The sequence below is a fragment of the Boleophthalmus pectinirostris genome, unplaced genomic scaffold, assembly GCF_026225935.1.
Source record: "Boleophthalmus pectinirostris isolate CB_2022bp ecotype Guang Dong unplaced genomic scaffold, ASM2622593v1 HiC_scaffold_3, whole genome shotgun sequence".
In the NCBI taxonomy this organism is placed as follows: domain Eukaryota; kingdom Metazoa; phylum Chordata; class Actinopteri; order Gobiiformes; family Gobiidae; genus Boleophthalmus; species Boleophthalmus pectinirostris.
The window spans coordinates 7,278,682-7,297,452 of NW_026571299.1; the positions used below are offsets into that span (position 1 = coordinate 7,278,682).

An 18,771-nucleotide genomic window follows, 5' to 3' on the forward strand; every position below is an offset into this window, starting at 1 on the left:
TTGTTGCTGCCTTTTTTTTGCTTTATTGTCATTCGCAAACACAGATTTCTGTATTCTGGCAAAATAAATGACAGTTTATGCTCCTCTTTACTGTTGGCAGGGATCAGATTAGTCAAAAATTGTAATAGTCCTGGTTTTAGTCCTGGTTTGGACCTGATGTAGTCCTGGTTTAGATCAAATTGGTTAAAAATAGGGACATTTCTTGTATAAAACTGGGGCAAATCACTGGTTTTGTATAAATCTGATGGCACAGGGGGACACAGGGCTCAAAACTGGGAATGTACTGGGTAAATAGGGACGTCTGGTCTCCCTCATTTAGCAGGAAGTCTGTGGACCAAGATAAACCGGACAGAGTTTGAACATACCTGTTCTATGTTATACCTATGTACATACACGGTTAAATTTCATAAATCAAGCTACATAAACAAATTTTCTTTCTCAAAATGACATAGCCTAAATTATTACAATTATAAAAAAAAATAATTTCACGTTATTCTAGACGTTTCATATAATTGACACGCGATAAAATTCCATTGATTCGATAACCCGACTTTCCATCAGCTCCAGTTTACGTCTCGGGCCAATCAGAATCTACTTCCTCCGCCACGCCGTCCAATCAGCGCCGTCCACGAGGTTCAGCTCCCGGGGGGGCGGGCTCCCTGCTCCTTGACTGACAGCTCACGTGGTCCAATCCCCGCTTGACAGTTGACGGCACGAGGCGACCTTTACCCCGCCGCGGACCAATCGCCTTCGAGCGGGGGCGGGCCGCGCTTCTCCTCCCCCCCCCTCCCCTCCCCGAAGAACCACGTGACCCTCCTCAGTAGTTCCCAGGCGGTCGTTCACGGAGAGCTAGAGGTGAGGAAAAACGCTCCTAATTTTTATTTTTAATTTAATAATTCCACCCCAACGCGACTTTACACGTAGCTACTTGTCTATTGCACGCGTTTGGATGTTAGTATCGTAAATCGGTGTCAAAATTCATTGTAAATTTGCTTGAAAACGTGCGAAAGCGTGCTGGAGTGTTTGAGTAAGCGGCTAACTGTGGCTAATAAACCCCCAGGTTCGCCGCGCTCTATTTTGCAAACTTGTTATTTTATTTTTTTTAATTTTAACATATTGATTTACAGTTTGAGCGGGTTTACGCGTGTGTTAATTTGCGGGAGAAGTCGCATGTCGTCGGGGTCGGGACAGCCCCGGGAGCGACGTGGAAGTCTGGGGGGCTAATCTGGGCCGACGTAGTGATCGGATCTTCGGGGAGGGGAAGGGTCTAGTGTGCACGTTTTTTTGTTGGTTTTTTTGCACTTTTTCTGCACGGAATGTCTCCAAAGTGTTTATAAGTAACAGAGGAGCGGGTTATTCAGTAAAAGATGATGCTCCCACGGGCTGTCAGGTGAGCCCGTCCGCGCCTTAATCCAATTTCAAGCGTCGGTTTTGGTTGCACTGCTTTTTCCGCTGGATTCCTCAATGTAAATATTAAAAGGTGTGCCCTCCCCCCCAAAAAAGCGTAGGATTTCAGGATTAGCGTGTCGTATGCGCTTAACCGGGTTGTGTAATGTGAATGTATGCAATCACTGTTCGCGTAAAAGATGCGGTTCGTGCGCGACGGGCCGACCTTGCATCATGGACCTATTTCTGGACGTGCGTTTTTATGGACATACTATTCGTGATACGCGGAAAACATCTCCACCGAACCACAGAGAACGCATTTGCTGTAGTGGATTAGTTAGGGTGACTATGTTCTGAGTTTTTTTTTAGTGGTTGGTAATAATAAAACTGTGAAACGAGTGCGTAATTTAGGAACATTGTTGTGCTGTGAGCCAGTGGAGTCACGTTTTCGTTGTGTTTTGGTCGTTTTTAAGCAGTTTTTTGGTAGTTTGCCTAAACAAATAACAATTTTTGTCTCTGCTTACTGTTCGCAGGGATCAAATTGGTCAAAAATAGCGACATGTCTTGTATAAAACTGGAAAAAATCAGCGGTTTGGGATAAATCTGCTGCGACAGGGGACACAGGACTCAAAACTGGGACTGTCCCGAGTAAATAGGGATGTCTGGACACCCTAAGATTAGTTATTATAGTGCATTTGCGGGATCTTAGGACTTTGATGGTGTTTGTGTAGTTAGTAGCTTGTTGATTAAAGGGTCCATGTTATGATTTTGTGATCTGGTGTTGTTTCCTCATCGCAAACAGACCTTTTTGTTTCATTCACACATGTTTAACGCGTAAATCCTGTATGTATTTTCTCTGTTCTTCACGCAGACTAAAAAAACCTGTTCCACCTTTCGCTCCATTGTGTTTTTAAGATGCATACAGAATCATTTGCGTAATCTCAGCCCTGGAATCCCCAATCTCTACTGAATTAAACATAAAAGGTAATGTATTAACTTGAAAACTACCACTATATGACATCACAAGGTGGAACAGAGCATTTTGAGGTCTGGAGATGTAGTCAGATAATGATAAACTGTTACTAAAACATGTGTGAATGAAACAAAACACAACTCCAGGTCTGTTTTTGAGGAAATAACAGTATTATAACACAGTTTAAAGGCCACGAGAATTAATTTTATGTAATATACGAGCTTTAATTAAATGTATCTCCACAGCGTTTTTTTTGTTGTTGTCAGTTATCTGTTACGGCCATTGTTGCTCATGTTTACACTACAAACGATGTGTACACAAAACATTAGGGCTACTGTTCGAAAGCTTCTGTGGGCCTGCGGTGGGGTACGCACTTAGAAACTTCACAGATTCTAACCCACAATGTCCTGACCGAGAGGCTGACCACTCTGCCAGTGTTTTATTGTGGTCCCTGGTCATAAAGATGGCGAGATAGGGGGATGTGGTGCGCTCGGCTGCTCTGCTCGGAGCTGATTAGAAATGGTTCAGAGGGAGAATCCACTTTGGGTCTTTTGAAATGAGATCTGTTCAATATCTGCCCGTCTTTATGAGAAACAGAGGGCCCTTTCAAAACTGCACATCCCACGATGCGTCGGGCTGCTGTCAGTGCCGTGCACATGTGTATCCTGTGGTGCAGAAACACAAGATGGATTTCGTGTGGTGAGGAGATTTGCACAGTCATCGTGAATCCTCTGCTCCATTTGACCCTCTCCTCTGCTTCCTCTGCTCCTCTCACCCTTTCCTCTTCATCCTCTGCTCAGTCTGACCCTCTCTTCTGCTCCACTGATCCTCTTCTCTTCATCCTCTGCTCCGTCTGACCCTCTCCTCTTAATCTTCTGCTCCTACGACCTTCATCCTCTGCTCCATCTGATCCTCTCCTCTTCATTCTCTACTCCTCTAACCCTCTCCTCTTCATCCTCTGACACATTTGATCCTGTCCACTTCATCTTCTGCTGCTCTGACCCTCTCCTCTTCATCCTCTCTCCATCTGACCTTCTCTTCTTCATCCTCTGACCCTCTCCTCTTCATCTTCTGCTCCTCTGACCTTCTCCTCTTCATCTTCTGCTCCTCTGACCTTCTTTGACCTTCTCCTTTTCATCCTGTGCTTCTCTCACCCTCTCCTCTTCATCCTTTCCTCCTCTGACCCTTTCCTCTTCATCCTCTGCTCAATCTGACCCCTCTCCTTTGCTCCTCTGACCCTCTCCTCTTCATCCTCTGCTCCTCTCACCCTCTTCTCTTCATCTTCTACTCCATCTGACCCTCTCCTCTGCTTCCTCTGCTCCTCTCACCCTTTCCTCTTCATCCTCTGCTCAATCTGACCCTCTTCTCTTCATCCTCTGCTCAATCTGACCCCTCTCCTTTGCTCCTCTGACCCTCTCCTCTTCTTCCTCTGCTCCTCTCACCTTCTCCTCTACATCCTCTGCTCAATCTGACCCTGTCCTCTTCATCCTCTGCTCAATCTGACCCTATCCTCTGCTCAACTGACCCTCTTCTCTTCAACCTCTGTTCCTCTCACCTTCTCCTCTACATCCTCTGCTCAATCTGACCCTGTCCTCTTCATCCTCTGCTCCCTCACCCTCTCATAGTCAGGAGCAATACTTACTCAGATTAATGCCGTGTTTTTTTCATTTGTTGACACAATTTAACCTCGTCTGAACACTGTAAACAAACGAACATAAACAAGAGTAAAATCAAATGTTTGTGTTTGTCAGTGAACAAAGATCGAACCCGAACCCGGACCCAGCCTAAAACAAATGAGATTTCCCGTTAGTTCTACCCTCAGCGTGTTATCAGGGCCCTCGTGTTTTTGTAGTTTCAGTTTAGGACTGGTCTGTCAGCACTGGTCCAGCTGGTTCGGCTGGTACAGCTTGTGTCAACACATGCCATTCTTAGATTACAAACTCTTTATCAACCACAGAAACAATAAAACCAGGAGGCCATAATAGAAGTAGTCATGGATGTTTATATAGTTGAATGGCAATTTCAAAACAAGCAATAGTAGTTTTTTAATTGCACCATCATTGTGTAGTAGTTCCAATTCATTCTTAAACTAATCTGCAGATTTCCAACTTTGACATTTTTGATTTTTATTTAAGGGTCAATACACGTCAAATCTCCGACCATCTCAGGCCCTGTCCACACTAGTTCATATTCGAGTCGTTTTCATTGTGGTTGCATTGTTCGTCCACATTAATCCGACTGAAAATGGCTCCAGAGACGGAACGATCTGGTGCTGCCAGCTCCCACGAATTCATCTGAGTACAGATCTGATCCGGCACTGTGTGGACGCCTGAAAACGCCTAACGTAGGTCTATGCGCCGCGAAGTAATTCACCGCCAAAACGCTAAGAGGCTAGAATATATGTCCATTCATATAAACGTGTGTCTGTGTGTACGACCTGCAGACGTATAATCTCTGAAAAGTTTCACATGAACCATCTCCAACGCGATAGAAACACAGAACAGACTCACCATCAGCAGAACACCCCCCTGTCACAGAAAGAACACTCATATTAAACTGAGTCTTGTCCTTTAGTTCGACAGAAGCTGAACCACGTCAACGCACAATAGTGAGCTGATTAGAGTGCTTAGTTTATGCAAATTAGCCATGCGGTTTTAAGTTTTGTTTCTGTAAAAAGTAAACTACGTGTGTGGACATAAATCGTTTCCGATACGGTGATACGCGGATTCGTTTCAGCATCTCAGATTTGAGGTGGATTCTAGGAGGTTCACACATTTCCTAATAGGAAAAGTCCCAATTTTTAACTCCCAACTCCTTATAGTTTTGTCATTAGAAAATATTTTGTCAACTCTGGGGCTCGATATCAATAAGTAGTTGTCAATACGATGCATACCTCAATACGTAGGCCACAATATGATGCGCTTTTCCGATACAGTGAGCTTTCGATTCAGTATTTCACATTGATTCGATACGGTTCAGTGAAAAAAAGGCTAAATCATGGCTGCGATACTAAAAGTCAACTAAGTCCATTATGTTTGTGCAAAGTTAATATGAAAAACACCAATTTTACTCATCAAAACAGTGAAAATGTCAACACTTTTGTAGCTCTTACACAGAAGAATTTACTAAAATATACCAAAAATTACTCTTGGTGATATAACGATACAGCAGCCCACGATATCAATACTGTATCATCAAATTAAATGGTACGATATATCGATATTTCAGTATTTTTGCACACTCCTAGTTAACTTCGCCTTGACCTGTTTTGAGCAGTTTTCCGAAGAGCCATTTTCCGATTGCTGTATCTAAAAAATTATTTCGGTCTATTAGGTCGGTCCTTCAAATTTTCAAGGGTTAAAATTTGTCAAATGTACTTGTAAGTTATGGACTTTTTACACATGTGCTTTTGGTTTATCACAGATTTCTGGGTACTTGACTTTGCTTGAAAATTCTACTCTTCAAATCTGAGGGCAACTTTGAAGGACTGTGGAAAGTGCGATTTCAAAGACAGAGGTGTGTACTTTGTATTTTAAAACTCACCCTCTGTGATAAAAGCTGTAAAAGATATTAAGTATTAAAAATGAAAAATGTGTATTTGTTGTGATCTTTAAAGTGTGACCCTCCTAGAAATTTTTCAGTCAAATCTGAGATGGTCGAGTGGAGGCATTCGGAGATTGACCTTTTAACCCTTGTTTTTATACTAGTTTTAGAATCTGCCACGACTGCAACTACTGATTACTTAGTAGTCTGCTTTAACAAAAGAAAAAAAATCAATTCTGTGGACAAAACTGGACAAAGTTTTCTTGCGTGGAAGGAGTCTTGCAGCTCATCCAAGCAACCAGCAACAGGGGTGTATAAAAATATCAAAATATCGTATCGTTTAATGTAGGGTGTAACAATAACCAAAAAATATTGTGATATCATATCGTCAAAAGTCTCTCAATAATATCGTGGGCCATCATAATATATCGAATTACAAGTCTCTCTGCTTCAATTAATTGTTATTGTGCAGCAATAGCTAAGAATATATCACGATATTTCGGTTATTGTGACATCTCTACTAAATAGTCCAGATAAACTTGATCAAAATACAACTAGATATGGGACAATATTGCAATTTCGTGTCACGATTTTTATCACGTCCTAATGCACAGGTGTCAAACATAAGGCCCGGGGGCCAGATCCGGCCCTCCAAGACCTTTAATCTGGCCCTCAGCTGACTTTCTATTTTAGTAGAAAGTCATCTGAGGGCCAGATTAAAGGTGTTGTAATTATATTTTCTATTCAGATCTTGTTAATTTTCTGTGGTGTTTATCACAGCAGCGTCTCCAGCGTCTCTGTACGTGGCCCCTCCCACCAGAGCAGCACAAATGAAGACTTGTCTCTTTCCAAACGCTCTTAAAGGACGATCGTTTTGACTGTTGACCGTGACACCCTCATCAGCAAAATGTCAAAAATGAGAAAAGTGAACACAGAGTGCAGGATTTTCCAAGAAAAATTGACTTAATCCTGTTTACATACAAGTTCATGTTAAAACATTGTGTTGAAATAGTATTTTTCTTAAAGTTTCAGGTTGTAAATAATATTATAATATTTTGTAAAAGAAAGAGTTCATCAATTAAAAAAGATTTCTGTAATAGATTTGCGTTTCTCTGCACAAGTATTTAAACTTATTGTTATTTTTGGCGTTTATATGCCAGGAGTTTTCTGATCCGGCCCCTTTGGGATCAAAGTAAGTTGGACACGGCCCCCGGACCAAAATGAGTTTGACACCCCTGTCCTAATGGATTGTGATTAACGACAACATCATGATCATTATTAAAGTTTCTGACCATCCAAAGATGATTATGGATGTGAATAATTATAATTTTAGTATTATATAACAGCAATGATCCAGCAGGTAACTTTTATGGTTAAGCTTTTTTTCCTGCGTATTCTGGTGATAAAATGAAAATGTATTGTACTTCCAAAACATCCAGTCCACTTGTTTTATAGCTCAGTTCATAAACAAAACCGTTTACAAAAAAAAGTTTATAAAAAAAAGACAGCGGGAACTACATAGACCATGATCCTTTGCTCCATTTGAGTGCAGACTACAAGAAGAAATAACAGTTCTAAGCAATTTTAAGTCTTAGTTCTTTGGATTAAGTCTTGTCGAGGCATTTTAAGTTTATATCTCAATAAATATCGTACCCCCCCACTGTATCGTGAGCTTTCCCACAATATCGCAATAAATATCATATCGTGAGGTTGACTAGATCGTATCATGAGACTTGGATGTTGTTACACCCCTATCCAATAGAAATAAAAAAAAAGCATAAAAATAATTAAACTTTATTTGTGTTGACGATTATCACGACTATATAAAACGTCCCACCAACCATTATCATCTACCATTTTTATCGCGATAAACTATTATTGTTTATTGTCCCATCCCTAAATACAACTATGATTATTTTTGAACCTTCTAGTCATGATTAGTCGAATTTTTTTACAGCCCGAGCGTCTGAGTATTCCTTTTTTTTTTTTTTTTATGACAATATTACTGAATAAATTGTCTGAAGTGTGAAGTGGACTTATATTTACTCACACTGAGCTACAGGCGTCTGTCAGAACTGTAATCCGGACTTAATCTGATTAAGTCCGGCTTTCTTCTGGGATCTTCGTTTAACAAATGGATCTGTTCATTTGACACCAGCTATTTAGTTTTTTTTTTTTTTTTTTTACCCTAACACTTGTTTTTCCACCACCCATCTCTTCTTCTTTTAGTATTTTTAAGGTTGTTTGGAAAAAAACGCTGTAATTTTAGTCAATTATTTTAGTCGTTTTTCATAGAGATTCACCTATACTGATACTTTTAACAAATATCGGAAAATGAAAATTTGCTGGATTGTGTTTTGGTTCCCTTACATCTGTTCAGCTTTTATCTTTGTTGGGCCTTTAACTGGATGTAATAAGACTATTTACAGACTGATTTTGGTCGTGAACGTTTTATAATGTTTAAACTTTTATAAATACGAAGCTGTTCAGTAGGTATGGGACAACGCACATTTTCTGCAACGAGAAATGCGTCGAGATTCATTCCACGAGATCGAGACGAGACCAGGGTAGCTGCAGAGTCTTAAAAAGGTCTTAAATTTCATGTTCCTGAAATAAGACCTCAAAAAATCTTAAATTACACTGTCAAAGTCTTATTTTTTTCACACAGGTTTTAAATTTCATAGCCTATTTTTTTGTGTGAACTCAGTCGGGCTTCGGTGCGACGTTAAATGGAAGGAGGGGGAAAAAACAACGTGAAATCACAATACTTTGGTTTCTGATGCCGGCGGCAATGAGTAAACAATCAGTAGAGTGGAGGAAAACGTTGCATGGATCATCGGGAAGTGTAGGTTTAATCCACAGCGGCCCTTAGATTCTAGATATTGTACCGGTGTGATATACGATTTTGACCCTACGGTGAGGTGACCCCGGGGTCAGAATCCTTTTATGGTAGGGAACTACATAGACCATGATCCTTTGCTCCATTTCAGTCCAGACTACAGGAAGAAATAACAGTTCTAAACACTTTTAAGTCTTTGGATTAAGTCTTGTCAAGGCATTTTAAGAGGAAAAAGTAGCATATTAATGAATTTTGTTAGTCTCCACGAAATATCGCAATAAATATCGTACCGTGAGATGTATATCGTGAAAATATCGTACAGAAAGATTTGGATATTATTACATCTCTAATCGTGAGCTTTAACACGATATCGCAATAAATATCGTACCGTGAGGCTCATACCGTGACGATATCGTATCGTGAGACTTGGATATCGTTCCACCCCTATGATCATGGTATCGGAATCGGTATTGAAATAGTTTTAGATATGGATGTAACAATAACCGAAACGTCGTGATATCTTATCGTCAAGTCTCACAATATATCGAATTACAAGTTCCTTTGCTTAAATGCGTTGTTTTATAGCAGCAACAGCTTATAAACATCGGGAACTACATTTCCCATGATGCATTTCAGCGCAGACAACATGAAGAAATATGTTTTTTACTTGATTTTTTAGGATTATGACGGAAATAATTCACACCAAAATCTTGTCAAGGTATTTTAAAAGTAAAAAGTGTCCTATCTACAATTAAAATATCGCAATAAATATCATAAAGAGAGATTTGGATATCGTTACATCCCGAGTTTTAGACCATCTGACCATTAACTATTTTCTGAAATCTCCCTCCTGCCCTCTCACCTCTCCACACTTATCTCTTTTGTCCTGCGTGTTGTGTGCGGGTAAAGAGGTGCTAAATGAGGGATTACCCCAGTGTAATCTCATTAAAACAGCGCCCCCTTGAGGCCGACGTTGCCCTGGCGACAAACCAACGCTTGCCGTGAAAGAGCGGGGCCTCTGGGAGCCGTCTGGAAACAAACAGGGACCGAGACTAACTAAACCGGGGGGCCAGACCGGGGACTGGGAAGACACCCGGAGACCCACAGTCCTTCAGAACCATCTCTTAGTTTGAGAATTTATTTTATTTGCGTCATATGGAGAAAAAAGAAAACGAATAAAATAAAATTGAGCCTTGTTGTGGTGTTTTAATCGTAGTTTCCGTCTTCTGAGAGTTTACGTTTTACTGCGATTGGTTAAATCCTCCTTCCAGATAAATTGATGTAATAAAACGATTTACTGATTAGATTTAGACAAACTTTATTGATCCACAAGGGAAATTATTTGGACACAGTAGCTCGCACATCACAGTATAATATAATAACAAAAAGATAAAAAATATAAATGGTAATAATAAATTCTAAATAAGCAGCAAAAAACGATAGCAGGTGTCAAATAAGGCGTAATTATATAAATGTAGATGCACAAGTCAAAATAAAATGAATAATAAATCTCAGCTGTATACAGTAGGGCTGGGTATCGTTAAGAAGTTGCCGATACGATACATACCTCGATACATAGGCCACGATACGATACATATCTCGATACAGTGTTTTTTCGATACGATTCAGTACGATATATTTCAAAACGATTCAATACGGTTCAATAAAAAAAATAAAGGTTAGATCATTTCTGTGATACTAAAAGTCTTTGTCAAACCACTTCTTCTACAAAGTTAATATAAAACAAACATTTTAATAATCAAAAACGGTGAAAATGTCAAATGCGTCGAATAAATGAGTTTCCTTCCTTTGATCAAGCAACAAAACTGTAGCTCTGTAACCAAATAATTTTGTAAAATATACCAAAAAAATGCTCTTGACGATATATCGATACAGCAGCCCACGATATCGATACTGTATCATCACATTAAACGATATATCGATATTTCAATATTTTTGCACACCCCTAGTATACAGGAGGTCATAAGGAAAACGGTGCAAAAATGAGTTGATGATTGACAGGACATAGGGTCGTCTGTTATAAATGAGTGAGTTGATTGTAGTTGTTCCAGAAAGTCTCAGAATGTTTAACTTTTATTTCTACACAGCTTTTATTTTTACTTGAGAGGTGAATAGCAGCTACGTAATGTATTTGTCTCATTTTATTTTTGTATCAAGGAAATAAATGCTGTTTTTGGTTTCTGTACTAAACAGCAAAACTGTAGCTCTGTAACAAAATAATTTAGTAAAATATATATTGATATATTGATACAGCAGTCCACGATGTCGATACTGTATCCCCACATTAAACCGTACGATATATTGATTTTTTAAAAATTTTTTGCACACCCCTAGTACTGCATTGGTAACTTCTTAATGATACTCAACCATAGTTACATTCCTAATAAAAAGATTTGATCTGTAGAGAGTGAAAAAAGTAACTTTGTGACTCATTATCAAGACAAGAATGCAGTACATTAGAAATATATATTTTTTATAACTTTCTCTTTCTTTGTCTCCTACAGAAATGTCTCTTGGTCGTGTGGCCCTGCTCCTGTCTCTGGGGCTCCTGTTTCTCTCTCTGTCCGTCGAAGTCTCCGCTCAGACCGAGGAGGACGAGGACCTGGAGGACCTCAACGATGTGGACGTAGACGACGAAGACCTGGAACTGGCCCCGGACCAGGATCTGGATCTGGACCAGGACGAAGACTCGGGTCCTCCCGAGACCAAAGCTCCGCCCGCTCCCAAAGTAAGATCCACGCAGCAGTTCAGAGTGGCCAATCAGAGCACTAGTGGCTCAGAAGGGCCGCGTCTCATTTCTCTTTCCTCGCTTCCTTCTCCTTGATCCTTCATGTTTCAGCTGTCAGTCAAATGTGTCATATTAAGTTTTATCCCAGAGAAAACCACCAGGAGTAAACCTGAGGGAGGCTTCAGGAGCACACGTCAGAGAAAAAGAATCAAACTTTATTGGTCCCAGTGAGGAGTTTATATCCTCTCTACTCGCTTTGTCTCCTTTGTGGGCGGGACTTCCTCACCCATTTCCTGCAGAACCGAGGAGAGGAATCGAGGAGAAGGAAGTGAGGAAAGAGAAATGAGACGCAGCCAGGGATTTTTTGCAGATTTTGTTCCTGCTATGTCCATTTATTTGAATCTTTTTTTTAAATATATAAACTCATTCAGTGTTTTTTTTTTTCTATTTGTTTACTACTGGTTTACTATTGAACATTTGGAATTTTTTATTTTTAATTTGAAGCATATTGAAAAAGTATAGTAAACATTTCAGCACTACTAAACTTTTTACAAAATGTTTACTTTTACTAAACTTTTTTTTACAGAGTTAAAAAATTCAAACTGAGAAATTCAGCAGGATGTAAAATTCAAAATCTAATGGAATAAATTATCTTAATAAATTAAATATAGACGAAAAACTGTAATATTGAAACTAATGTATGCCACTGAAAAATGACCCTAAAGCAGGATTATCCTTAAAAAACAATCCTAAATGTACAATATATTTATTTTTTAAAACATAACCTGCTTTAGTTAAACAGCAGAATGAAACACTTAATTAGCCTGTACTTATAATTGGTAATCAAATTCAGTTATTCAGCCGTTACAGCTCAAATCTTATCGCAGTACAGAAAGATAAGAAAAAATTCCCACTAGTACAAAGAAAAAAGAAAAAATCTCCATGATAAATATTGACAGATCTGCTGCCAACTCCTTTTGAAATGAAATACATCCTTAGAATAAAAATGTACAAAATGTCCGTTCCTCGGGCCAAAGCAAACCTCTCACTAAGCTGTCTTTACATAAACATTAGAAAAGACAGCATCAGTGTTTCCCATAGAATATTGGTGAGGAGCAGGGGGGTGCGTGCGCGGAGATTCTGTGCGACGGCCGCAGTTTTGTGAGGATTCACGTGGTTTGGAGGGACGTAGTCAAGACGAGGGCAACTTGTTGTCAAGGCGGCTAAAGTTAGTTAAAGTTGAAGTAAATATAAAGTGCTGCGTATCCTTTTTTTCTACCTGCTAAATATACTAACTGCCTCCCTGCTCCTGTGTTTGTGTTTGTGCAGGTGACGTACAAAGCTCCAGAGCCCAGAGGAGAACACTACTTCGCCGAGTCCTTTGACAGGGACACGCTGGACGGGTGAGGACACACACAGTATTTGGAAAGTCCAGGATACGTTTAGTTTTAGGGTTGGTTTAGGTTTAAAAAGCGCAAATGACAGTTTTTTAAGATTATCTAATTTTGAATCTGGCGGGATTATATATAATATTATTAACTATTATTTTTATTTTACATTATAGTTTTCACCAAAAAGAAGCAATTTGTGAAGAAAAACATAATTTTTTTTTTTTAAATGACAGGACGTCGATAGTTCTGAATTCTGTCACTATTTACACGCAAGAAACAAATTTTTCTTAAACTTTGAGCATTATTTAAATAAAATAAAGGTGTTTTCTTGTATTTTTATTTGTCGAATAAAAATGTCTGTGTACATGAGGAGTTTTGGCTCAGAGTACGTCATGTTTGCAGGTAACAGTTATGGGATTACTGAGCGTGATGTGATGAAGAAAATTAAATTTTAAAACCTACAAATTTGCCAAACTGGGAACAATAGAGTGAAATTTCATCTTAAATCTTAAATGTCATGATTTTAACTGTGTTTTGATAAAATACATAATCTGATCTGTCATAGGCACTGTGTTAGTTAGTTTTAGGTCAGTTTAGTTTTTTGTTTTGATTTTATAATTTATTTTAAGTTTTTAGCTTTGTTTAGATCTTTGTTTTTAGTTTAGTTTTTAAGTTTTTTTTATTTTTTTATTTATTACTTTTTAGTTTTGTTTAGATTTTTGTTTTTTTTTTTTTTTTTTAGTTTAGATCTTTGTTTTTGGTTTACTTAATTTTTTAAAGTTTACTTTTAGTTTTTTTGTTTTAGTTTTTAAGTTTAGTGTTGTTTTTTTTTTTTTAGTTTTTAGATTTTATTTTTTGGTTTAGTTTTTAAATTGTTTATTTTATTTTTTTGTTTAGTTTTTTTTGTGTTCATTTTTTTTTCTTCTTTTTTCTTCTTTTTTTTCTTTTATGTTTTGGCTTATGGTTTACTTTAGTTTTTGTTTATTTATGTATTTATTTTTATTTTGTGTCTCATTACTGATCCAAATGTGTGTTTCACAGATGGGTCCTGTCCAGCGCCAAGAAGGAAGATGCAGATGAAGACATCGCCAAATACGACGGTAAGTGGGATATTAAAACGCCATTAAAAGGTTTCACCCTGGACTTCCTGGTGTTTGTGGACTCTGGACCAAAGTTTGAGTCTCTGTTTCCTCTCTGATCTGTGATATTGTTTCTTTTCAGGTAAATGGGCCGTTGAAGAGATGAAGGACACTAAACTTTCAGGAGACAAAGGCCTGGTGCTGAAGTCCAAAGCCAAACATCACGCCATCTCCGCCCAGCTGCTCCGCCCCTTCACCTTCACCAACAAACCCCTGATCGTGCAGTAAGTCCTCGTACCTATACTTATGTTTTTATGTAATCAAACCTAAATTTCCTTGCCTGCTTGCTGCCACCTGGGATGTTCCATAGTATACCATTACACAAATATATCTTGCATTTATACAATTATAGAAGGTTTTATTTCTCAAAACGACCACAAAAACCTGAATTCTTACTGTGAGTGGGTCCACTTCTCCACAGATCTGACCTGTAACTTGGCCTGGTCATGTTGCTGCTTATCTCCATGATGGTTAAATTAAAAAGGTTTAAAAAGTAAAAAAGTTATACATGTACTGCAGTGTTTCCTGAGGTTTATTTAAGACTATGGTGGCACAAGTGACACAAATTTGAATCATTTTATTCAGTATTTTGTTGTTTTGTTGTCACTTATTGCCTCTGCTGAACGCAAATGCACCGATCACAGATAATTTGTTTTCCCGTTTTTGTTTTTTTTTTGCTCAGGTTGTTTTTAGACTCTGGGGGGCCTTCGTAGTCTCCCCAGTTAATGGGAAAAACTGGTATTGTCATTTGTACCTTGGTTCTAACGACATCCTAACGATTTTTCCAGGTATGAAGTGAACTTCCAGTCTGGGATCGACTGCGGAGGAGCCTACGTCAAACTGCTCACCCAGACTCCAGATCTGGACCTGGTACTGCTATTACTGCTACTACTGCTACTACTACTACTTACTACTGCTGCTACTGTTATTGCCATTACTGTTACCATTACTACGACTACTACTGTTACTGTTAAAGCCACCACTACTGCTATTGCTGTGACTGCTACTATTACTACTGCTGTTACTGCCACTCAGAAGATTAAAATAGTATAAAGTCTATAAACCTATTACTATTACCGCTTGTACATTTAAAATATTTATTTATACACTATGCTATTACTACAATTACTGTTTTCTACTAATGTTACTACAACTACTGTTAGTACTACTATTGTTACTTCTACTGTTATTACTACTACTACTATTGCTGCTAGTACTACTTCTGTTACTACAACTTCTAACATTATACTTACTACTACTGTTAAAACCGCTACTACTATTACTGTGTTTACTATTACCACTAAAACCACTGATACAGCTTTTATCTATATAATGTACTGTTACAGCTAAAAACCACCCTTACTACTAGGGCTGTTGCAATAACCACACAAATGAATCATCGCAGTACTAAGAGGCTGGGCCACCGCGATCACCGCACGTGACCAGCGTGACCCGACCCAGAGTCCTGCACGGGTTCATTTTTAGAGGCCCATGCTCACCCGAACCTGTTAACATTCCACCTGTTACTGCCCGGACTAACCCCGGACTAACCCCGGACTAACCCCGGACTAACCCCGGACTAACCCCGGACTAACCCCGGACTAACCCCGGACTAACCCCGGACTAACCCCGGACTAAGGTGTGCCCGCGTAGACCGTCTAGTGACCACAGGCACTTGTTCCAAAGCCAAATATTACTTCTCCTGCTACACACACTATAGAGGCTTTGCACCGTCACGTGATTCCTATAGCAACGGTACCTACGCCGCCATGACACCGGCACACTATGTCATTGACTTCAGCAGCATCGGAGAAACATGGGCAGGTTTTTTTGTGTATTTGGTTGTTCTAGACGCTCTGAACGGGATAAAATGATTCGTTTCTTCACTGTTCCTCTGGAAATTACTCATCAGGATCAAACAAGGGAATTATCCGAAAAAAAAAAAGGAAATTATGGCTCGAGAACATAAACTGCGAAGAGATTTCCTATGGTACCATCAAGACACACTCACGTCACTTTCATCAAGATATTTGCTATTTAAATTGTTTCATAGTTTATTTAATGAGAGAAGCACATTTACTGAACTAAAATTTAAAAAGAAAACATTTGCAGTGTGAGTGGCAGTAGAAACTGTATCTTCCAGCGCACATATAAAACATGTCACTTGTCGTAGGACCCATGTTTTCTTTATTGCCTTGCTTATCCACAACTATGTCTTCTAGAATTAATCTCTTTTTGTGAGCAGATCTTTCTAACGTTCACAAGGATCTTTTCATGGCCGATTCTTTCGAGGTTCGGCTCACAGACTCTTCGACTCGTGTGACATGTTGATCACAGGAGCTCAGTGTGTTTTCGTTGAATCATAAACTAGTGCGGGTTTTCCTGGATAAATTAATGAAATTTTAGTTCAGTAAATGTGCTTCTTTCATTAAATGAGCTATGAAACAATTTAAATAGCAAATACCTTGATGAAACTTCAGGTGTCTTGATGGTAACATTGGAAATCTCTTTGCGGTTTATTTTTGCTGGCTATAATCCGCGTCTTTTTTTCGATAATTCCCTTGTTTGATCTCCTGATGAGTAATTTCCAGAGGAACAGTGAAGAAACGATTCGTTTTATCCTTTTCAGAGCGTCTAGAACAACCAAATACACAACAAAACCTGCCCATGTTTCTCCAATGCTACTGAAGTCAATGACATATCGTGCCCGGTGTCATGGCGGCGTAGGTACTGTTGCTTTACGGGTCACGTGACGGTGCAAAGCCTCTATATCCACACGACAACCAGGACACATGTGCATCTGCAACAAGGGCATCATTGGAGAGAGTTTTCAGTGGCGCCGGAAATATTGAAACTTCGGGGAATGTGGGGTGGGGGGGCGATGTCAGTGCATACTGCGCTGTTGAGCCGCTACACCGCACAGCAGGAGAAATTCCCTCACCGCGACAGCCCTACTTACTACTTCTACTACTGCTGCTACTGCTGTTACCGTTTCTGCTGCTACTATTAATCCAAACCACTTCATTTATAGAGCACAGGCTATGAACAGTTTCCAAAGTGCTGCACAGAACTGGATAAAAACAATACTAACAAAAAATTAAAATATTATTGTTAAAGTTGGTTAAAATACATAAAAGACACAGACACCATTACTACTACTACTGCTACAGCTAATATTACTCACTATACTCTGTGCCCACTAATAAAAACCAGGCAGAAGGTGTAGCTTTGTTGTGCTGAATTGTGGGTAATGTAGTCCTCCTTGTGTGTCCCCAGGCCCAGTTTGTGGACAAGACCCCGTACACCATCATGTTCGGACCAGACAAATGTGGAGAGGACTACAAGCTGCACTTCATCTTCAGACACAAGAACCCCAAAACCGGAGAATATGAAGAGAAACACGCCAAGAAACCAGACGCAGACCTCAGAACGTACTACACTGACAAGAAGACCCACCTCTACACTCTGGGTAAAGGACCTGGTTTAGTCCTGGTTTAGTCCTGGTTTACTCCTGGTTTAGTCCTGGTATAGACTAGGTTTAGACTTCGGTTTAGTCCTGGTTCAGACCTGGTTTAGTCCTTGTTTAGACCTTCAGACTTGCTTTAGACCTGGTGTAGACCTGGTTTGGACCTGGTTTAGACTTGGTTCAGACCTGGTTCAGACCTGGTTCAGACCTGGTGTAGTCCTGGTGTAGTCCTGGTGTAGTCCTGGTGTAGTCCTGGTGTAGTCCTGGTGTAGTCCTGGTTTAGTCTTGGTTTAGTCTTGGTTTAGTCTTGGTTTAGTCATGGTTTAGACCTGCTTCAGACTTGCTTCAGACCTGGTGTAGACCTGGTGTAGACCTGGTTTGGACCTGGTTTGGACCTGGTTTAGACCTGGTTCAGACCTGGTTCAGACCTGGTTCAGACCTGGTTCAGACCTGGTTCAGACCTGGTGTGTAGACCTAGTTCAGATCTGGTTCAGTCCTGGTGTAGTCCTGGTGTAGTCCTGGTTTAGTCTTGGTTTAGTCTTGGTTTAGTCTTGGTTTAGTCATGGTTTAGACCTGCTTCAGACTTGCTTCAGACCTGGTGTAGACCTAGTGTAGACCTGGTTTGGACCTGGTTCGGACCTGGTTCGGACCTGGTTCAGATCTGGTTCAGTCCTGGTTTAGTTCTGGTTTAGTTCTGGTATAGTCCTGGTTTAGTCTTGGTGTAGACTTGCTTCAGACCTGGTTCAGACCTGATTTGGGTTTTTAGGTTTAAATCAACTGGATTTCAGCATCAAAACTGGCAACACAAATGAGTCATGTGAGTTATGACCAGTTAGGACGTGTTTATGTAATTTAAAATAAAAACGGTACATGTTGTCCCTTTAAGTAAATATTAACTATAACCAAATGACTGTGTGAGAAGAGCTCTGTCCCTGACCTTCTGTCTCCTGTCTCCTTGTCTCCCGTCTCGTCTCCAGTGATAAACCCTGATAACTCCTTCGAGGTGCTGGTGGATCAGACCGTGGTGAACAGCGGGAACCTGCTCACAGACGTGACCCCCCCAGTGAACCCCCCCGCCGAGATCGAAGACCCCGACGACCAGAAACCCGAGGACTGGGACGAGAGGGCCAAGATCCAGGACCCAGACGCCACCAAACCCGAGGACTGGTGAGACAAGCACAGCCCCTCTGACAAACTGAAAACACTCAACACAAATGGTCTAGTATCTATCTGTCGTAACTAGTTACAACTGCAAAGTGAATAATTAGTAGATTAGTTACTAGTT

At 39.9% G+C, this 18,771-nt stretch overlaps 1 protein-coding gene across 2 annotated transcripts in view; it reads left to right on the plus strand.

The window, feature by feature from the left end:
- Positions 1-794: 794 nt before the first annotated feature.
- canx (calnexin) overlaps positions 795-18,771 on the plus strand; it is a 39,897-nt gene continuing 21,920 nt past the window's right edge. The window contains exons 1-9 of one of the 2 annotated variants that reach the window (XM_055160384.1): positions 814-855; positions 5,783-5,875; positions 11,267-11,490; positions 12,820-12,893; positions 13,923-13,981; positions 14,103-14,244; positions 14,809-14,890; positions 17,297-17,489; positions 18,464-18,653. In XM_055160384.1, the coding sequence (XP_055016359.1) occupies positions 11,269-11,490; positions 12,820-12,893; positions 13,923-13,981; positions 14,103-14,244; positions 14,809-14,890; positions 17,297-17,489; positions 18,464-18,653 (962 nt within the window). In that variant the 5' untranslated portion in view covers positions 814-855; positions 5,783-5,875; positions 11,267-11,268. Of the gene's footprint in view, positions 856-5,782; positions 5,876-11,266; positions 11,491-12,819; positions 12,894-13,922; positions 13,982-14,102; positions 14,245-14,808; positions 14,891-17,296; positions 17,490-18,463; positions 18,654-18,771 lie in introns of both variants that reach the window. The other variant, XM_055160383.1, reaches the window with a different exon arrangement.